The following is a 22,701-nucleotide window of genomic DNA, read 5'->3' on the forward strand; positions in this document are numbered from 1 at the left end:
AGGCCTAGGAGGAGTGCCACTCGCTCTCTCCTCTGTAGGCACCTATGTTTGATGTGGTTTGGTTTGGGTTCTTGAAAGAACGCCACTGCTACCACTAAGGGCTCGGGGGACATTCTCCAGGGACTTTTGGAAAAGAGTATGGCCAATGCTTCGGGTGCCTCCCCTGAGACGGCTGCTTTGTCTCACTAGGCACTGTCGGGTAATTCCTAGGAAGCTGCAGCCCCTCTCTGGGGGAACAGAGGATTTGACTGGTCGAGCCTTGTGCAGAATAAGGCTATCCAGGTCAGACACTGCCTGACGGGCTCTTAAGGTGAGTTTGGAAGATTGTATTCCTCCTTCCACGTTCACCTTAGCCCTGACCCCGGAGGTGATGGTGTGAATGGGACGGGACATGGCACGAGGGTCATCTGGATTGCTTTCTTCATCTACTATGTTCATACGTAGCATCACTTAAGGTTTTTTTTTTTTAGAATGACCTACTTGTTAAAGGGGAGGGCGCTGCCTTTCATTGCAAGTAACAACAGCTCCAGCATGGGACTATCAGAAGGTAAAAAATGTGCTAAATATTCCACAACTCAGGTAAATGTACAACTAGTGTGGGTAGGAGTGTTGTGTGAGAAAACTTTCACTGGGGACACTCAACACACATGTCTAATCACCCTAGGTAGGGAACTCACCACAGACTAAAGTATGGATACCAGCAAAGTCCAGTTTGGTGAACCCATGAGTTTTATCGGGGTTAATGACAGGACTTGGGTGAAAGGTAACTTACAGGAGCAAAAATAATTCAAAGACAGATGCATCAGCAAAGCTCACCACAGCGTGGGTGGAAGCTCCCAAGCCGGGGCACCTGAGCGCACTCCACAGCCTGCAGGCAGCGCAACAGGCTGGAGGGCACCTGTTCTGGGTGCCGCCATTGATCTAAACCTCTTCCAGGTAGCTGGTCTGGTCTCAAGTCTTCTTGGCAGCTTGTCTCCTGAGAGCCATCTCTGGAGCTCAGCTTCCTCCCCATCTGAGAGGGACGCTCAGTTTTTCTTGCTTACTCTGGCAGGGAGGGGCCTAGTGAATCTGCTCCATTTCAGGGACTTTCTTAAGCTACTTTGAGTTGTTTACCTACCTGCTTAAGGAGATTCCTACAGCATAGAATGTTTTAATCTCAGAGGAAACTGTAACAAAAATGGGAGGCATAGGCCCCTCACTAAAACGTGCAGGCCAGTCATTCCAGACAATCTTGGAGCTTTGGGGAAGAGCAAGAGACAGGTCTTAAAAGTGAAAGGTGAGGAGCGATTAGGGAAAGATACCTCATGTTGGCCCTTGACCCCCATCTGTGTGCCTGTATGCACACGTGCACACAGACACACACACACACGCACGCGCGCGCTATCAATTGCAAATACACCACACAAAACTTAACAAAAACAAGAAAAAAATTTAGTATTTAGAAATGAAACACTTTCCATAGCCAGACTTGTACTTTTGATTTTGACCTTGGGAAACAGCGCTAAAATTACCTCCGAAGCAAAAGAAGACTAGGATCCGGCCATGTCTGAAGACCTCCCGTCATTTTCTTCAGGACAGGAACTGAGCTCAATGTTTGTCACGTTTCAGAAAAGCAGAGGATGAGACCCCTAGCTGTCCTTGCAAGCTGGGCTGGTGCCACTCTGTTCCTGGCTTCCTGCTCAGCTGCCTTTTCTCATGGTGCCAGCACCCAGGCCTGTGAAGCCATGGGGCCCAGGCACCCACAAAGCCAGCCCAAGCCCCCTGGCAGCACCGCATCACCATCCACCCCAGCAGGTCTTCCTACTTGCCGGGAGACAAGATTCCAGGTGTGTGTGTTAGTCTCACAGGAGCCTGAGTGCTAGTGGAAAGTGTCATTCATCAGTGTCGAAAATGTTATTTCATTTAAATATAGTAACTGTCTACATGTTCCATAATATCAGTCCACACTGTAGATGGATACAGTTAAAAACAATTAAAAATAAAATAGACTTAGCATTCAAGAGACCTTAAGTTTAATCTCCAGCATAAACTAACTAACCAACTAGCTAGCTAGCTCGTAAGCTAGATAATTAACTAACTAACGAGAATGCAAACCATCTGCTGATGACCCGAGGGCTTTTCTCCTGCCTCTTTCAGTTTGGTTAGGCCAGGTGTCTCACACATGTGAGGTCACACAATAAACCCGTCTGCTTCTGGCTTCCATGGGTCTGTGTTCTGGGGTTCCTGCTGATGTTGTAGGGTGCACCAGAGAGAACTACACTTTAAGTATGGAGGCCGTCGTTACCCCTAGAGAGTTATAAGGCTTACAGGTCTAGCCCTTGTGAACAAGTAGTGTAGTTTTCCATAGTCTAACCTTAGATAAAAATCACACATTTTATTGTTTGTTACTATGATAAAGTATCTACCATACGTTGTATGTAAGTACGTTTTCATTGTGCGTGTGCATGCTTGAGTATGGGGGTCAGAGGACAACTTGCAGAAGTGGGTACTTTTCTTTCACCATTCAGGTTCTAGGGGTCAACTTGGGTCACCAGGCTTAGCAGCAAGTGCCCTTATTTGCTGACCCATCCTATTGGCCCATGAACACTTTTTAAGTGGTAACAAGCTTATTATATTTTCTGTTTGTGTCATTTCATCATTTTGGGGAGGTCAGACTTTTTTATACTTATATTAAGTATAATAACAGTAATCACTCTCTCTACATATCTGTGTGCGTGCATGTGTATGTGTGCATGTGTGCATGCATGTGTGTGCACGTGTGCATGCATGCACATGTGTGTCTGTGAATGCACGTGTGCGTGTGCATGCCTGCATGCCAGGCAAAGACTCTACCTCTGAGGTATATATTCAGCTATTCTTTTTAAAAATAACTTATTTATTTTTATTTTGTGCACACTGGTGGTTTGCTATGAGGGTGTCAGGTCCCCTGGGACAGGAGTTACAGACAGCTGGAACTTGAACCCAGAATTTAGCTGTTTTTGCTGTTCTTAACCACTGAGATATCTCTTCAGCCCCTGTCCTCAGCTATCCTTTATACATTAGCTGCCTCATATGTTACGAATAGTTTCGTTGTCCATCATTTGTCTTTTGATTTCATCTACATTCAATTTTTTTAATATAACAAACTTTATTCCCCTTGGTATTCTAGTCGAACTCTTGCGTAGCTTTTTGGTTTTGTTTTGTTTTTTTGTTTTTTTTTTTTTAGTTTTTTTTTTTGTGTGTGTGTGTGTTGGATAAGTCCATAAAATGTAATTGATAAAGTTTAAAATGCCAAGCTAAGCACCACAGCTTTAGAGTGGCCAATCTCACGGTATAGGAGTTCGCTGAGATGCACAGAATTCACGAGTAGAAAAGTATTTGAGTGGGTTTCTTAAACATCTGTGCGATGTCTTTACGTGTTGGTTCATTACAATAAAGTGATAAAATAAATAAATAAATGAAAACCAAATAGTTCTGGGGAAAGGTTGTCTTCTGTTATGGCAAATGGGTTTTGCTTAAAGGGACATTCTTAATTTCAATAGTTTTTAAAAGAAAAAAAACTGTAGGTTTTTTATTGTATGTTTACATGCCTTTTAAAATATTTCTCTCTGTGTCTTTCTGTGTCTGTGTCTGTGTGTATATATGAGTGTGTGTGTATGTGTGTGTGTGTGTGTGTGTGCAGGTGCCTATGGAGGCCAGGGAGGTCACTGGGTCCCTGGAGCTGGAGTTGCAGGCCGTTTCAAGCTGCCTAGCGTGGGTTTGGGGATGGGAACTCCTGCCACAAGAGTGGTGACTGTCCTTAACCACTAAGACATCTCTCCAGCCCTTTATCCACCTTTCATCCAAATGGATGATTTGGACGTGAAATAGGAGTTCAGTTTTCCTCACTGATGGACGGGCTCACTCTTAAGGGAAGGCAGACATATACTTTTTGTTTTCAACGTAGCAGCGGGACTGAGTGAAGCGTGCCACACTGAGCAGCGGGACTGAGTGGAGCAGGCCACACTGAGCAGCGGGACTGAGTGGAGCGGGCCACACTGAGCAGCGGGACTGAGTGGAGCGGGCCACACTGAGCAGCGGGACTGAGTGGAGCGGGCCACACTGAGCAGCGGGACTGAGTGGAGCGGGCCACACTGAGCAGCGGGACTGAGTGGAGCGGGCCACACTGAGCAGCGGGACTGAGTGGAGCGGGCCACACTGAGCAGCGGGACTGAGTGGAGCGGGCCACACTGAGCAGCGGGACTGAGTGGAGCGGGCCACACTGAGCAGCGGGACTGAGTGGAGCGGGCCACACTGAGCAGCGGGACTGAGTGGAGCGGGCCACACTGAGCAGCGGGACTGAGTGGAGCGGGCCACACTGAGCAGCGGGACTGAGTGGAGCGGGCCACACTGAGCAGCGGGACTGAGTGGAGCGGGCCACACTGAGCAGCGGGACTGAGTGGAGCGGGCCACACTGAGCAGCGGGACTGAGTGGAGCGGGCCACACTGAGCAGTGGGACTGAGTGGAGTGGGCCACACTGAGCAGCGGGACTGAGTGGAGCGGGCCACACTGAGCAGTGGGACTGAGTGGAGTGGGCCACACTGAGAGGTTGTCTTCTGTTGCAGTGTCTGTGAGAAGCAGTCGACACTTCATGGGGTTCCTGCTGCAAGCGCGCACAGTGGCTGATCACCAGATAGCTGGCACCTTTGTCTTCACTCCTCGCCACTCTAAACAGATGGCTTGTTTTGAAGAGGCAGACACTGTCACTCACTCTGACAAGTCCCCAAAGAGGAAGCTCTTGTTCATGTGGAAAGCCCCTGGCCATGCTGTGGGGGACATCAGATTCCTGTAAGAGAACACAGTGTATCCCTCAGTAACTGGGCAGGAGGGTCCCTTTCTCCTCTTTCGGATTTCTTTTCTCCCCACGACCACTTTAGAATAGGTGCTGGGTCCCTGTGGCCGCCTATACTAAGGAGCCTAAGCAGAGAATAACTGTGTGCCCAGCCTCCCGATGACGTAAGCCACAGTCCTGGAACGTGTCGCCCCTTCTTCCTGGTGCCCATGAACCTTAGCTGACCTCTGAAACATTTTTAAAGAGTGCATAGCAAAAGAGAAGGGAAAAACAGAGAGAGGGAGGCAGATGGACAGCCAGGCATGTCCCTGTCCCCAGGTCGCATTCTCCTGTAGTTTACCTTGTTAGAAGGCCAAGGCAGGAGGATCACTGAGCCCAGGAGTTTGGGCCAGCCAGTGTGACAGCTGTGCCTCGTGTCAAAAAGAAAGCAAGCACCTGCTGTGCAAGAACGGAGACTTGAGTTTAATCCCCAGGGCCCACATTTAAAAGTGGGCATGGAAAAAAAAGTGGGCATGGCGGTCCATGTGACGTCCAAGCACTGGAGAGGAAGAGACGAGCACATACCAGACCACACCGGCAGCCACCCTAGTGAGCCAGTGGCTCTGTCTAAACAACATTTGATGAAGGACACCCAAACCTGACCTCTTACCTACACACACACACACACACACACACACACACATACACACACACACACACACACACACATTCACACATGTGCACCTGTACATATATGATTGTGTACATAGGTCTATACACACATTAAAAAATAACCAAACTGGGCATAACAATGCCAGCATGTACCTCATAGTGTTTTATGAGGGGGAAAGAGCAGTATGCATGTGTAGGGGTTACTTAAGCTAATGCCTCACAGTAGTGCTTGATACTTAGACTGTGTACAAGTACTGTATAGAGTACTTACACAGTAGTACCTGATACTTAGACTGTGTACAAGTATTGTATAGAGTACTTACACAATCCTGCATACGTATGGCCATTACTCAAAATTAAATTTGATTTGATTACAGTTATTTGTGTGTTTGTGGGGGAGATGTGTGCCATGCCACGGCACCTGTGTGGCAATCAGGACACGCTAGACTCAGTCCCCTCCTTCCTCTGTGTGGGTCCTGGGGATTGTTTCCTCTGAGTGCTGGAATCACACATGTAATCTACTACACCTGGCTTGTGAACACCTAAACGTTGTAGCTAAGAGTGTGTCATCAAGGGGCTGGTAACAAGTTGAAGAGCTGACGATGAAAACCGTTCAATTGAATCTAAACAATCTAAGAAGACAGTCTTTGGCCAACATGAAGAGTCCTTTCGTGTGGTTTTGGCTTCTGTTTTGGGGGTGCTCCTATGCAAGTGATCTCCTTATACCTGTGTTTCTAGGATGAGCGACTGATGGCTACATACTCCCTTAATAGCTATAAAAGGCTCCCATTTTAAAGGAGTGAAGTCGCCCAAAGGGAAATAAAATATCCTCCCTCCAGTCTGTGCACGTAGACTCTTGTTCGTTAGCTTCTGAGACGCTCTCTCCTAGTATCAGGATGGTCTAGGGTGTTACGTGTTGGAGACTCAACATATGAATCGCTGCCTTTGTTTCTGCAGTCTGTCAGTCGTGGAGTCATATTTTGTGTACTGGACCAGGATTGAATCATCGATTGTGTCTCAGCAGACACGTAGTGGAGGCCTGTCTGCCAACCTCCACCTCACGCAGCCCAGATCACAAGCACCAAGCCCTCGGCAGAGGCCAGATGCTGCTGAAGGGGCTGCCCCAGGTACTGGTTGCCAGTCACTCGCCAGCCTGGCTGTCGTCCTTTCAAAGTGCTCTATTTCTACTTGTAGCTTGCTGTTGCAGGTTCCTGTCCCTGAAAAATAAGCAAAATGCACCTGCCCTGAGCAGCTGCAGCTGCCTCCAGGGACGTGATGGTGGCTGTGAGGGGCACCACTTGCACTTTAATAATTTGTTGCAGCAAACAGGTTTTATTAACTCAATATACTGGATTAAGCTGGTCCCCCGGAGTGAGGGCAGTTAGAACTGTGCCACAAAACCAGGAGACAGCACACACCTTCTTGGAAGAATGCTGTGCTCCCAGGAAGCACGGAGTGTCAGCGTTCCCTTGGACCTGAGAAGCCAGGAGTGCCACAAAGAAACCTTCCCCTCCTCCTCCTCCTCCTTCTCACCCCTTTCCCTTTCCTCCTCATCTTCCTTCTCTCTCTCACCCCCCCCATTTAAAAAACCATGTTGTAAAACCCCACACAATATATATTTTATATACAGTAGCCTCAACATCACTATGTAGCCAAAGATGACCTTGAATTTCTGATCCTCTTGCCTCCATTTCCTAAGTGCCAGGGTGGCAGGCGTTCACCTCAGGGCTGTGTCTCCGGTGCTGGTGATTGTACCTAGGGCTTCCTGCATGCTCCACAAGCAACCTCCCCCTGGAAGCTCCACCCCTGGCCCTTCATCCAGTTATGATTTTCCATACTGGGCATGCTACTTTTCTTCTCATCAGAAGCAGTTTTTGGTAGAGAAGAAAAAAATAGACACGGTATTGTGGGAGGTGAGAAGTGTAGAGTGAGTGCATACTGTTGATGTGGGCACAGCCATGTCAAGGACTGATGCCTCAGACCCATGGGCATGGCAAAGCCATCCCCGGCTCACACTCAGAGGGATGGCAAAGCCTTCCTCTGGTTGGAATGTAAATGCTCATAGTGTTGGTGCAAGTACAAATGTTTATGAACTATGACCAAGTGTGCAAGAACTAGCAAGCCTGTCGCCCTTCTCTGTGGGGTTTGCAGAGACTAGCTAAGTTCTCAGCCTGTGCTGAGGTCTGCGGTCTCTTCGGGCTGTCCTCAGGTCTCTGCCTGGTCCTCAGTGCCCCCTTACCTTTAACACGCACATTCTCAGAAGTCTTTGCTTTTGCCCTCACAGGAGCTGAAAATGACAGCATCCTGGACACTGCTCTGTCCAGCATTAGGGTGACGAAGTTACCTGGAGATTCAGAGAGTCTGTCTCAGCCACTGTCACACGCATCTACTGTGAGCAGCAATGGCCAGAGACCTAGCGGAGAGAGCAGCTCAACCCTTCGTTCATTCCTGGGTGTCCCTAAGGTGGAGAGGCTTGTGATCCCCAGAAAAGGCTCCATAGACAGCTTTGTTTCCATCTCGGGCACCCAACACAGGTAATAAATAGCTGGTGGGGTGGCTCACTGAGCTGGACAGGGCTAACCACTTAGGTGTTTGGGAGTCTGATAAAAAGGAAGATGACAGCCATATCTATCCTTAGATGTGTGATGTATCTTCATAGAAGCAGGGTTTCTGGTTAGAAGAGCTGGGTATGATAATAACTGACCCCGGAGATGTTTGTAATGAATAAAGTACACTTCTACAATCCGAAATATCCTTTCAATATAAACTGCATGTATATAATTTTGTATTGAGTACGATACAAATGGCAGTGCTCATGGGTTCTTGGACACTTTTCTCACACCTCTCCCCAAGCTCTCCTTTCTGGCATCTGTCTCCAAAATTCAGCATTTATTCCAGGGAAATCTGGTTTCATTAATACACACAGAGTCTATAGAAAACGTAGCCTTTTGTTTCAGATACTTTATGACTCCTCTCATCCTTCCAATCCCCCTACCCCACTTTAGGACTAAGGGTGATCTAAGTTACTCTAAGATACTCTGGCCTTGGATGAGGGTGAACAGGTAAGGGTGTGCATGGAGGTGGGGGTGAGGCTTGGTATTTTAGCCCCAGCGTGGGAAATGTCTGGCTGGGAAGGAGTTAATGGGTGAGCGGTTGAAGTCAGAGAGAAAGCAAGTGTGTGTGCATAAGCGTCCTTGTCCTAATCAGTCCCAGCCTTTCCAGTCTATGCAGTGACTCTGAAGTTATTGGAAATTGTAGAAAATTAATGGTTTTAGTGATTTGTTTTCCCACTTAGCTTTGCTTAATAATTTCTCTTTCCTCCTCTCTTTCCCTACCACTTTTATAAATCTGGCCTCAAAACACTATGTGTGGTACCAGTGGTCAGATCAATGGGCAATATAAAACATACGTCCTGATGAGTTACTTTCCCTTGGACACCTTAGAAGGTACAAAAAATGAAAACATGGTACAGTATTTTCACTTAAGGTTATTGGACTCTATATTGAAAATAAATGGTCCTCGCTGCTATGGCATACCATAAACAGGCGTTTTCAATGCTCCCCGTCATCAGCAATGATAGAATCTTCTGTTTGGGCCTGGAAGTTTAAAAGACGCCAGATTTATTCTTATAGGTGGCCCTATGCTCTAATGGGTCTTCCAACAGCTACCTACCCCTGTCAATAACAGATACATAAGTATTGACTCAGTCCTTTACTCTGGCTCTAGAGCAAGCAAGAGGCTAGCTTTCAGCTGCTGCCCACAAGTCTCTATGGAACACAAGTGCGTTGCCAAGTCTAGTTGCAAATATGGTGAAGATCTGCTCCTTTGACTTCATTTTTCCCCTGTAGGACAAGATGACAGCCTCTAATAGGTCCGTGGCGGGGCCCACTCCACACACTGCCCACAGTCCCAAGCCTCCTCACATCCACTCTCCTGAAACCTTCACTGGAAATGGAGCAGAGTCAACCACTCCAACCCCTGACGTCCGTACCTCTGGCGCGTCCAGGAGCCAGGCCGACTCAGCCAGGGCCTCGGATTGCTCCTTATACGAGTCTAAGCACAGGGAACACAGAGTAAAGGACGCAGCTGCGGAGCGTGGTGCGGGATGTCTTAGCAAGACCAGCCGAAGGCCTGAGGTGAAGCTGGAGGAAGCCAATGCCCCTCCAGAGCCCCAGCTCAGCACTCTGCAGCTGGGAATCCTGATCTGCCTGCCCACCACCCTGGGTGTGGCCCTGGCTGCTGGACTCCACCGCTGCTGCATACTCAGTATTGCCACAAGGAGACAGAGAGGGTCCTTCAGTGAACCCACTACAGTTGCTGTTGCCAGGGGGCGGGGCCACCGTGACGATGGGGAAGCTGTGCATGCCAGGAGGATATGTGATAACTGAACCTGTCTTTCTGCAGGGGACAAGAACACTGTCCTCTGAAGAGACTCGTGGACAGGGCCCCTCAGTGGCTCCACAGAGTGTCTCAGTCAAAACCGAGCTAATAAGAATTCCTGATGAGGCCCAGGCCCCACTGCGCCTGCTGTCATTGTGCAGTGAGTGCAGGAAGCGGCAAAAGGGCAGATTTATCAACAGAGGGATTTCTTCTCCAGCTTTGTTGTCTTAATGTCTGTAATTTCACTTCTTTTTTTCGCCCCCTCCTTCTTGCAATTAGATGTTCTGTTTGAAGAGTTAAGCTCAACACAATGAATATTGTATAACCTGCTCATTAGCTAGACTCCTGTGGCCAGGACGTTTCCTCTGTTGCCTTAAGGGGCCTGCAGAAACAGGCACTCTGTCCTCCCTACCAGCCCGGCCTCGTCTTCTCCAACCCTTTGAAAAACGTCGTGTTGGGGATTGGCTTTTGTGAGGAAGAGCCACCCTCCTCCCTGCACCTTTCTCAACCACCCAAAGAGGAGTTTGCTTTTCAAAGCCGGAGTTGCCAAAACTAGCTGGAGGTCTGACACAGTAGAGCAGGTGTCGGTAAGGGCACTCTGCCTGCCTGCAAGCGAGGATCCTGGGAAATCACCATGGGGAACACACCCAGAGCAAGCAGTTTGAGAGAGCTTGCCGGCACAGGGTGGGCAATGACTGTGTCCATGCAGCGCAAGGCCACGAGCCGCGGACTGGACCGTGCAAGCCTGTCCATCAGGCGCAGCGCACGTGGGGCTTCCCAGCCTGTGCACCCAATGAAGGGCCTGCATCTCCCGGCAGCTTGCAGGCAGGCTTTGCCAAAGCTGAGGCTAAAAATGAGCTGAGCAGCCCAAAGAACTGTCCCTTGCCTTATCAGGGGAAGAAAGCGTCATGGATGAAGATGATTTGCTCTCCTAACTTTGCGAAGCTCGTTTGGTTTAGCGAGGGCTGTGTTGGTGCCACTTGGTACCAAAACACCAGGTTTGAGACCACACACACTGGTATCTGTATGTGATAACACACTGGGATTAGCTGCCCTTTCAGAGGTACACCCGCTGCAAAGTGACCACCTGCATTAATACAGAGACATAAAACCCACGAGTTTGGACAGGATATTTATCTTCCACCTCGGTGTTAATGGTAAGGTGATGGAAACGTCATCATATTGCATTTCTGCCCTCCTATAACTTGATGAGGAAAGACGCAGGAAGTTCTAAGAACACTGGCTGTGCCCCGTTCGACTGCAAAGACACTTTCTGTGAATTGGATGCAAGAAAGGTATTGCTCCTGCTTTGTTTGTTTGTTTGTTTTTCTGCTGACTTTAGCTCAGTGGGGATTGAATGAGAGTCTCTGCCCTCCTGCATCCCGGGTGAGGCAGTGCCTGGACCGTTAGGCACGTGAAAACCTGAGTAAATTGTATGTTCACAAATGAATGCGTTCTAAGAACACTGTGGAAAGAGACAAGCATACTTCATTCCAGCAAGGACCACAAATATTCCTTTCACACATCTAACAAAAAAGACATCCTTCTTACATCTCTCTTCCCTGAAAGGAAGGTAAAGATCCCACTAGTGCTGTGCCCTCAGCTGGCCGTGCCACACTACATGTGCGTGCATGAATACTTTTGAGATCTTCCTGTCTGTCTGTCTCTCTCTCTCCCTCCCTGCCTGCCTCTCTCTCTCTCTCTCTCTCTCTCTCTCTCTCTCTCTCTCTCTCTCTCTCTCTCTCTCTGTGTGTGTGTGTGTGTGTGTGTGTTGAAAGAACAATGCTCTAGTGCTTTGCTTTCTGTTCATATAGAACAAAGTATTCCAAAACATGGTACATTGAGACAACCGGTACTACCACTAATTTTTCCTTTTTTTCTTTTTGGAATCACTAGGTAGTCAAGGCTCACCTTTTTTTTTTTTCAGAGTTAATTCACTTTATTTTCTTGTATAAACCCCTATGTGGTAGCCACAGCTGGAGCCTGGATCCTCTGAACAGAGACTAGTGTGGGTTTTCACAAGATGATCCGTGAATTCCTAGTAAGGAGACTTGGTGAACACAGTCTCTTTCCAGAGGCCGGGTGTCAGGTAGCTATAGATCTTGGAGCTGGCATCAAAAGTGGCCTTGGCAAAGTTGCCCAGGGTAGCAGTGCAGCCCCTGGCTGATGTGTAGCACTCACCAATACCAGCCATCATCAGTAGCTTCTTGGGCACAGGAGCAGAGACAACATCAGTGCCTCTGGGGTCAGGGATGAGAGGCACCAAAACAGAGCCGCAGCGGCCTGTCACCTTGCCCAGAACAGTGTGTGGCTTGCCAGTCTTGTTCTCCTAGTGACATGTCCACACAAGGACGATGCAAAGCTTGGCCAAGATCATGGCCCCTCGGATAGCAGTGGCTACCTCCTTGGAGCACTTAACACCAAGATCATTGTGACCATTGTAGTCCCCAATAGCGACAAAAGCCTTGAACCTGGTCCGCTGGCCAGCCCGTGTCTGCTTCTGCACTGGCATGATCTTGAGAACCTCATCCTTTAGGGATGCGCCCAGGAAAAAGTCAATAATCTCGGACTCCTTAGTGGGCAGGGAGAACAGATAAATCTCCTCCAAGGACTTGATCTTCAAGTCTTTAACCAGGTAGCCCAGCTTGGTGATGGGGATCCACTTGTCACTGGCTTTACCTCAACAAGTAACGCAGCCACGGCCACGGCCAAGGCCATGGTTTCGGCCACGAACCATGGCCCCTAAGACTGCTGCTGAATCCTCTGTGGCAGCTGCCACAGCTTCCTAATCCTGGGCCCCTGTGTCCTCCCAGCCCTCCCGCTGCACCAGCGTCATCTGCCATTTGATGTTTTCCCAAGCAAGAGAAAGCATCTAGGCTCCTCTTAAATTTGTCTCAATCCTCCTGCCTCACCTTCCTGGGTTCTGGGATTATGACTGTGTGCCATTATATCTAGTCCCACCACTCACACCTTTCAGGATTCTGGGGCCACCCAGGTGGAGCTGGGAAGTTCTTGTGTTGTGAATGGGCCCCAGCATCTACCAGTACTTCCTGGAGAGCTCCTGCTGGCTGCTGAAGGCAGGAGCAGCTGGGTTCCTTTCCGTGGCTTCTTACACAGTTATATTCTCAGAGGAAGGGTTCAAGTCCATATGACCAGAAGTTCAGGCTCGCCTAAAACTTGCCCTTGGGTGTTACACAATTTGACTTATGCCACTGTTGATCAGGGTAAGTAAGCAAAGGGACCAGCCCTCATTCAGAGGTGTGGGGGGGCGGGAAACAATAGAATTCAGTTTTGATGGGATATGAAGGAGCAATTTTACAACTATCTTTAATTCATTGCCCTTTCAACAAGAATGCTTCTCTACTGTGAGGACCTATGTGACAGCCCAGGTAGGAGTCCCTCACACCTGGGAAACGCCTGAGCTCAACCCGCCTACTGAGCAGCCAAGAGGTGAGAGAAATCCTTAGATTTCAAGGTGTTGACATTAAAATCCCAGCTGCCTCTCAGGGCCTCCTGATTTCAAAGCTCACGTCCCCAGCTTGTGACATTATTTCAGAGCCTTTAAAAAGTAGGGCCTTGGGTGGCTCAGGTAGAACTCTAGAGGTGGGATGTTAAGGTTATAAATGACCGTGATTTGACCTTGGGGAGACACTGCCACATGCTCCCACTGCCGTGGCCTCCATCCTGCCGTCCCTGCCATGGTGGCCTGATATCCCTCCGCCTTGTGACATTGCTTCCCATAGCTGTTATCTGTCGGGGGGTCAGTCGCAGCAACAGAAGAGTCCTTGGCAGAGAAACTTCGACAGCCTCCTCCCCAGGTGCAGCAGGTCTGGCGTAGAACAGCCATGACAGATCTCTGAGTCACCCCAGAATGGTGGGTCACACAAATACCCTTCCGGTGTTAGCAGAATTAATGTGCACAGGACACAGCTGCCTGCCCTGAACAGCTCACTAACGTGGCATGCCTTCGTCCTCAGCGGCATCCCACAGCAGACACAGTCTTCCAATCTACTCCACCCACCCTTTGGCCACACTCACAAAATGCCATTTCGTTTCCATGACTACTCCTTAATTATTATTGTTATGGGATTATGGTGACATGGCTCTGGAACAGGGGTACCTGAGTGTGATCCCCGGAACCCATGAAGAACACCAGATGTGGTGCTCTGTTCTCGTAACCCCATTGTCAGGGAAGTGGACCTTTTGGGATTTTGGGTCACCAATCTGGCCCAACTGGTGAGCTACAGACCACTGGGAGATCTGGTCTCAAAGGAGGTAGGTGGCATTCCTGAGGATGACACCTAAGGTTTTTTTCTCTGGCCTCCACATGTCCACGTATGCATACGCACACCCACCCACACACTTGCACTCACACACAGAGGGACACGCAGAGTAAAAAGATTGTTTCCTTTAAGTGACGTTTTCCGGAAGCCGCACCTCACCCTCTCTTCCTCGCCACACTCGTCTTCGTGGTAGCCAGTGGCTGGCATTTTGGGCAGAGACAGATAATTTTGTGGGTACATTCACACTAGACTCTCTTTTGAGAACGGCAGCCTGTGGAACATGGGGGGCCTGTGGGACATGGGGAGCCTGTGGGACTTGGGGGGCCTGTGGGACATGGGGAGCCTGTGGGACATGGGGAGCCTGTGGAACATGGGGGGCCTGTGGAACATGGGGAGCCTGTGGAACATGGGGAGCCTGTGGAACATGGGGGGCCTGTGGGACATGGGGAGCCTGTAGGACATGGGGGGCCTGTAGGACATGGGGGGCCTGTAGGACATGGGGGGCCTGTAGGACATGGGGGGCCTGTAGGACATGGGGGGCCTGTAGGACATGGGGGGCCTGTGGGACATGGGGGGCCTGTGGGACATGGGGGGCCTGTAGGACATAGGGGGCCTGTGGGACATGGGGGGCCTGTAGGACATGGGGGGCCTGTAGGACATGGGGGGCCTGTAGGACATGGGGGGCCTGTGGCTGCTGTCATTTTGAAGACCCTGTAAACTTGGCTCAGAGAAAGCCTTGAGGGGAGGGAATACGTGAACTTTTTCTGAAGGCTGTTACTAAAGCACAAGCCATTAAAAGTTAAAAAAAAAAAAAGTCAGACTCAAAATAGCTTTTTTTTCCCCCTTGTAAGAACAGCCACAGAATTGTTCAGCCAGCGTCTTCTTGGAGAAAGGTTTGAGGCTAAACACACATTTGAGGAAGAATATTGGAACACCAGTTGCTTACAACTGTTTTAAGCATAATGCTTGTGTCTAGTGTGCTGACTTCATGACCACAGCTCAGAGAGAAGGGTGGGCCTGATTAAAAAAAAAAAACAATCAGAAGCTATTTCTGACATTTCTAATTAATTGTGCCTTGTGGATACAATTTTGGTAAATAGTAGCCATGTACTCTCTAATTTTGCTGAGCTGTGTCTCTGTGGAGGCTGTCCGCATTGATTTGCTGTTTTAATGTTTGTTTCTTTTTTTAAAAAATTAATTAACCGAACAAGCAGATCATCAAACTAATAACATTTAAACGAGTGCCACAGTTTATTTGAAAGTTGTCTGGGGAGGCTAACGATTTATGAATGAATCAGCGATGGCTCTCCCTCCCTCCTCCCAGCCTGTACCGCTTGGTATTAACCAGACTTTCTGGAATGTAGCACGCTCTGGTGTTACATCACCCCAGCTTTCCCCTGTCTGGCTCGCGGTGCATGCTGGGAAGTTCAAGTGGAAAGCACGGGGACCTGAGAACTCTGCTCCCCCTCGCCACAGGGGCTGCTATGTCTCTGAAGCAGTGTTTCCTCCTCTCAGGGGGATCTGCATGATACACAGAGTTTTCTGTGCATGTGTGCATGTGTGCATGTGTATGTGCTTGTGTGTGTACAAGTGTGAGCGTGCTCATGTGTGTGCATACATACGCATATGATGTGTGCCTGTGCATGTGTGTACATGTGCATATCTGTGCAAGTGCACTCACGTGCATACAAATGCAGGAATGTGGAGGCCAGAGGACAGCCTTCAGTGTCTTTATTTATTTTTAGGAGGTGTCTCACTGGTTTGGAGCTCACTGAGTTGCCTAGGCTGGCTGGCCAGTGGACACCTGCCTGTGCTTCCACAGCTTTAGGGTTACAGGCGTGTGCCATTACACGTAGCTTTTTGAACAAGTGCTGGGGACTGAACCCTGGCCCTTGCGCTTGCATCTCCTCAGACTCTAGGTATCCAGTTTTCTAAATGCAAAGGGAAATGTTGAGTACAGTAGGAAACTTCCCTTTTATTGACAATGACGCTTGGAGCTGCCAGGAAAACTCACTTTTAAATGTCATAAATGTCACACTTCTCTGACATCTCTTACTGCTTTCCACCCCTCAACTATGTGAACATCTGTGATAGGGTTGACCAGGTCCTTGGACACCTGGCTGTCAACACTACCTGCTGTTGATTTCCACATCTTTCCAGAGCCGCCGTGATACCCAGAGGAGCACACAGCTCCGTTGCTCTCTCCTGCTCCTCAGTCCTTGTCCAGAACTTTCTCTTCCTAAGCTGCAAACATCAGAGCCTTGTTTCACTGCCCCATCAGAGACTCCCTCTGTGGACAGCGAGGTGGTGATCAGAGACTCCCTCCGTGGACAGCAAGGTGGTGAACCTCGCCTTCCACAGCTGAGCCATCTCTCTGGTCCTACAGTCACTCTATGTCTGTGTCCCACTTTACGACAGTGCCAGCCCTGGTCACTACCTGAGTGTGTTCTTGGTACCCAGAGGCCAGAGTGCTTCCCAGAGACGAGAGCTTTGTTATGGGTACGGCTACATCCCAGGGCATTGTCCCCACTGCGTTTCCCTCATACACAGCAAGTCACCAATAACTGTTTAATGAGTTAACATGTTTACCATTTGTACTGTTAGAAACAACTGACTTTAAACATCATGCACCTTGGGCAGCTCTGGGGTGCTTGGCGACAGGACTAGGAAGATTTCCTTCACACAAGTGAGTTAAGGATCTGTGGACAACTGTCTCCAGGGCAGAAAACGAGCTCGTGGCTCAGACCGAGGCTCCAAGGAGCTCTCCCTAGGATCTTGGACTTGGGCCTCACCTCTGATCTGAGCTGGGACAGGAAGAAAGCTGAAGGCCATCTTCCCTGAGCACAAATTCATCTGGAAACGTATGGCTTTTGTTTGCTTGTTTTTCAGTTTATTGTCTGCCACGAGGCTTTTCAGCCTTTATGCTATTAACAATTGGAGCTGGAAGGTTATTGAAGTGCAGGAGGGGGTGCCCTGGTGCTGTAGCGTGTTCAGCAGCATGCCTGGCCTAGAAACCCGGCCTCAGCCTCAGAGTTGCCAGGAGCTCCTTCTTCCCAATTTGAAACAACTAAAAATGTCCCATGTTTTGCCAGGTATCCACTGCACAGTAACATGGCCTTTCTGAGGGACTGTTGTGCTTACTCACGATCCCTGTCTCTGTCTCTGTCTCTGTGTGTGTGTGTGTGTGTGTGTGTGTGTGTGTGTGTGTGTATGTGTGTATGTGTGTATATGTGCATGTTTGTGTATATGTATGTGTGTGTATGTATGTGTGTATATGTGTATGTGTGTATATGTGTGCATGTATGTGTGTATATGTGAGTGTTTTGGGGTATGTATATGTGTGTATATGTGTATGTGTGTGTGTATATGTGTATGTGTGTGTGTATATGTGTATGTGTGTGTATATATGTGTGTGTGTGTGTTAATTATAGGCTCTAGAGTGAAGCTGCATTTCCTAGTCAGCCCCGTCCTCATGGGAAGAGTGGAAAGGTTTAGATAGAGAATTGTAAGATTCAAAACTCTAAAGTCAGGCTGGGCATGGCGGTGTGTGCCCTTAATCCAGCACTTGGGAGTCAGAGGTCAGAGGGAGGCAATTATGTTCGCACTGGAGGAGAGCCTGGTCTACAGAGAGAGTTACAGGCCAGTTGTAAATTAAAAAAAAAAAAAAAAAAAGATTTATTTTTCTTGGGAGAGTTTTCAAAAATCTTCCTCAATCCCTAGACTTGAGCCTGTTCTGTGGCTAAGGATAGCTTTGAACCTAAGCCTCATCGTCCTAATGCTGCAAACATTTCTGTGGCTCTGGAGAAAGTCTAGAATGGAGCAGAAACGCGTACTGCTGTGATTCGCCTCCGCTGCTGCTGTCAGACCCAACAGGCTGCGGGGCTCGGGGGACAGACACTTGTAGCTCCGCCATGAGCTACCAAGCTGAGCTGAAGTGAGGTGAGAGAACAAAGCCCATATCAATGGGGTCACAGGGCAAGGTGATGACCACTGTCATCCCACCACTCAGATAAGGGACACCACCCCAACACACCTCCCGGCGCCTCACTCCGCCAAGCCCACTACCTTCCTCCGTCTGGGCTCCACATCTCTCTCCCTTCATATGGCACCTTGGGAGCATCTTCCACTCTCTGCTGATAACACATTTTTTTTTCCAAAGTGTTTGTTACTTTATAGAGGAAAGAGGCTGCCTGGAAATATATTTTATGGGATATTAAGGAACGAATTTCTTTGATTTATAGACATACGAGGCAAGGTAGCTTGAGAGGCAGGGAACCAACGGGGATATCTACATGGACTAATGATTAATTATTATATCTAGAGCGATGCTTTGCCATCTCCTGATAGGCTGGAAACGTACAGCGGAGCTAGCTAGGTTAGTGCCATGGGTCACAGATGCTGCCTCTGCATTTTCAGATTACACTATCCGTTACAGACAGCACCTTCTCATTTAGAAACATAATTTGTTGTTCTCCCACACCAAAAAAAAAAATACTGACATTTCACATGCAAGGCAAAGATTAGAATCGCTGCCCAGACTGCCTGCGGTAGGTTGTGGTGTCCCTGCGTCAAGGACACCAAGCGGCTGGTACTGAGAGCCGGAGAAGGCGGTGACTTCTGATCTTTATTATGCTAATGTGCAGCCTCTTGAGCTGGACTGCTTAACCTCATCAGAGGAATGCCACTGCTCATTTCAAGCCTGGGATGTAGCACAGGCATTAGTACTATTATGTTATTATTATTATTATTTGTAGGGCATGTGTAAGCACAAGCCCTGTGATTACGCTGAGGCTCTACTTGTCCAGGTTGGCTGGGGCTGGACGTCCACTCCTCATATTTCATCAAACAGGAAGACAAAGAAACCGACATTTGCCCCTCACCTTAATGCCTGCTTGGTGGAGGCACTTTGCAGACCTCTCTTTTTGTCACACCTGGATAAAGATGACAAGAGTTTTGTGAAGTCTACATTCTGTCTCCAGAAGCTCAGTGGGGGCCTGGCCCCTCTCCTGAAGGCAGGGGTGACTGGCAGATGGGGGTGAAGATTCTCGAGGGGGGACAGACAGGAAGGGACACTGTGTTGATAGAGAAGGAGGGGACTCTGGAGGGGAAATGTCCTCTACCCTGCTCACTGGTCATTGCCACCTACAAGAGCCAGAGAGAGAAGTGAGGCTACTGAGCAGGCAGCAAAGACCGCTGTGGTGAGAAGGGGGAAGCCAGATAGCCCAGTAGCATCCCAGGGAGGCTGAGGGCAAAGACTGAGCATCTTTGAAGCCCAGATTGCTTGACCTCAGTAGGCAGGGACTGTCTTTCAGAAGAGAAAGCTCCTCGTGTGGGAAATGGGGTAGATGAAAGTAAAGCTTTGCACTGTGGTGGAAATCTTGAAGCAACGGTAGTAAACTTTTCTTCAGACTGGTACTAGGGACCTCTAGTTTAAATCCCGAAACACCCCCACCCCCAAAGGCCTGTGGGTTAACAGTTAGTGCTCAACTTGGCTTTATTAGAGATAGTGAAACTTTAAGAGATGGGGCCTAGTGGGAGGTCTCAGATTATGGGATATACCCTAGTGGGAGGCCTTAGGTTATGGGGTATACCCTTAGAGGAGATGGTGAAATTCAGTCCCCTCCTCTTCCTCTTTGCTTCTGAGCTGCTTGAGGTAGGCAGCTTGCTCCACCACTAGCAACCACTGTGCAATAAAGCCACGGGATCAGCCAAACATAGACTATAAACCTTTCTTCTTTTTAAGTTGCTTTATCTCAGGTATTTGGTACCATCACAGAAATCTGGCTAAAACAGATGGATCCAATATGAATAAGTGATGAAGGAGGGCTACCTATAGATCTTCCCTCATACCATTCCAGTCACCTCGAGATACCACTGATACCTAGGTCCCAGCACAACTAAATCTGATGTTTCTATAATGGAGTCCATACCCACATATCTTAAGAATGACTGATGTGGGGCCAGGCCTGAGCACCAGCAACGTAGCCTACAGTAAGCATAAACTTCATGGAAGCAGGATTCCTGGTATATTTGCTTCCCCCTAAAATCCAGACCAGTGTCTGTCACAAACAGGAAACTGAATTTAATTTCTACTAAGTACAATGTGTGAGATAGCTCTGTAAGAGACACAAGTCACTCACGTCTCTGCCTGGTGGCTAAGACCAAAGTAGAAACAAGTCATATAATTAGGCCACTTGAGACATCTGGGAGATGTGTCCACTCCGACCCCAAGAGCCATGTTGTCAGATACATGTTTCCTCATTGTTTCAACGAGGAGACACACACATTCATCTAGTTCTTCCTGAGTGGAAAACAGAAGTCATGTGTATGAAAACAGCAATTGCCTTACTTTGCTAAGTGGTCATAGTATCAAAAGGCCTACTTTCGCATAGGCAAACTATATTTGAACCTGTATACCCGTAGATTAGTGTGTCCCTCATACCTCATTAGAGATGGTTTTGTGCAGTGTGTGGTGGTGGCTAACACAGAAACAAACTGGCCAAAGTGCAGAGTGTCAGTGGAGCGCTTGGCCACAAATGGGAACATCTCTGTCACACTTCTCACTGAAAGGGCTCAGGAACCGTTATAGAAGTGGGGAACACAGAAAGATTGTTAAAGCTAGAGGCCAGAGAAGACCAGAGGAAAACAGAGTTCTCGATACAGCAGAATCTCTACCCTCATGTACTCTCAGCAGCACCCACACCACCAGGGCTGGCTCTCTAGCACTGTTCCATTGAGGGGCAGGGCCAGCTCTCCCACCTGTCACAAGCTGCAAGGGGTGCGGTTGTATCTCTTGCACCCCTGCTCACTCTTTTAAGTGCCACAGCTAGTGAAGGTTGAGGTGCAGCCCCAAAATATCAACATGGTCCCAGGTGGCAGCCCAAACCAGGGATGTCAGCATGGCTTTTGGTGGAAACATGGACCATGAGCATCAATACAGACCCCTGCTGCTGTAGAGTCAGGGACTCAGACATGGTCCTCAGCAGCAGCAGCAGCAAGACCTCGCCATGACCTCAGGTGGCGGTGCAGGCTACTCACATCAGGCTGTTCCTCACCACCCTCATGTCTCCAGGTCTGTCTGTCTTCATAGTGCACACAGCGTTCTGCTTCTCTTTCTCCCCCATCTCCCCACCACTTACTTGCTCATCCCAGTGGGGCCTGGGCCTCTGGTTGTCTCCCTTTCATCCTGTGCCACTTGGCTGTGGGCCCACTTTGATATGTTAATAGGCACCTCAGGTAGCCATTCGGTCAGAGTTTCTTTTGGACTTAACAGTCTGGAACCTTTGGGCCGCTGAGGAAAACAGTGCACACTTACGACGTGACATGAGTCATGCTGCAGTTAAAAGCGATAAGGCCTTAAAGGAGTGAGCTGAAGGCAAAGCGATTCCTCAAAAGGACCCTGCCCTTGACAGAAGCCAGGGTGAGGTGGACCTTTTCTCAAGCCGGCTGCTCACCTGTCCCTTATTTGACCCTCACTCTTCGTTGTCTTTACCCCAAAGTCTGTCCCTCTCTGACGCCCAGGAGCCTGAGATTCCAGCTTGAAGACTGCTGCTCTGAGCACCCTGTAATTTGAAAACCACATTCAGGTTTTCAGTTAGCACCATGTCAACAACCTGTCAGCCAAGGAGCTGGTGGAGCGGCACCCAGGCAGGATGGGCTTACAGTATTTCTGTCGGAGGAGAGGAGGCCCTCTACACAGAGCCTGCTTTGGCTGTGTCTTTCTCTACCCATGGCCAAGGAAGTCAAAGGTCACATCCAGTAGCCTTTACCTCCTTCTTGTTCCTGCCCAGGGCCAGGACAGTGAAGACTTACGTGTAAGTAGAAAGCATTGTTTTTCCAGAGTCAAGAGCTCCATTTGCTCGAGAGAAAACTAAAGAGGGATCCTGGTGTGGACTTAGGTCAGAATTGGCTTGATGGGGAAGCGCGGGTATATGCTTCAAGACTCCGAAACCAAGTGCCAGGTGTGAGTACCACTCCCAGAGGCTAGTGAAAAGACATACCTGCTTACGTACAGAGCCAGTGTGCCATCTCCACCTCTGCTCTGTACCTACCAGAGCCTTCAGCCAGGTGTTCAGATAGGTACTGTTAACCTACTTAAGGCTGTGCAGTAACTTCAGAAAACCTTTGTGCCCAGCAGGTTGTTGGAATTTCACTGAGTTTCTACCAAGCTACACACACACACACACACACACACACACACACACACGCACATGCACACTCATGAGCATAGGCATACACACAGAAGATATGACTGAATTCAAAACTTCCTGGTGTTAGGGATGCAATCAACAGGTCTGGGCAAAAATTTCCTATCTCTTAAACTGAGTTTTCACTTCCATGAAATAGAGATGCCATAATCTACTTGGTAAATTTATTGTGAACAACGTGGGTCTTAGCGCTCAGCTTTGACGTCACTCAAAACCAGCATTTTACCACGTGTAACATCTCAGAAAGCATAAGCTGTATTTCCTCTGTTTTTGTGTTCTCAACTCCAAATACAGTGACTGTCCGGCACACAGTAGGTGCTTTAGCATAACCCTCAGAGAAAGGCCTGTCTGCACACTGCATCAGGGTAG

General features: G+C 48.8%; 1 protein-coding gene and 1 pseudogene across 2 annotated transcripts; one reads left to right on the forward strand and one right to left on the reverse strand.

Moving 5' to 3' along the window:
• Nucleotides 1–205: 205 nt before the first annotated feature.
• On the forward strand, nt 206–9,453 carry REELD1 (reeler domain containing 1). The gene is given in 9 exon segments (XM_084757541.1): nt 206–310; nt 471–547; nt 1,609–1,761; nt 1,764–1,826; nt 4,585–4,807; nt 6,420–6,589; nt 7,747–7,996; nt 8,468–8,524; nt 9,311–9,453. Coding segments are annotated over 8 exon segments (1,002 nt in total). The 5' UTR covers nt 206–310; nt 471; the 3' UTR covers nt 9,321–9,453.
• A 2,348-nt stretch (nt 9,454–11,801) lies between these two features.
• Nucleotides 11,802–12,685, reverse strand: LOC311582467 (small ribosomal subunit protein uS5-like; annotated as a pseudogene). The gene has a single exon. The product of its transcript is annotated as a small ribosomal subunit protein uS5-like (transcript).
• Nucleotides 12,686–22,701: the final 10,016 nt, after the last annotated feature.

Source organism: Acomys minous (genome assembly GCF_964271855.1).
Source record: "Acomys minous genome assembly, chromosome: 14".
Lineage (NCBI taxonomy): Eukaryota > Metazoa > Chordata > Mammalia > Rodentia > Muridae > Acomys > Acomys minous.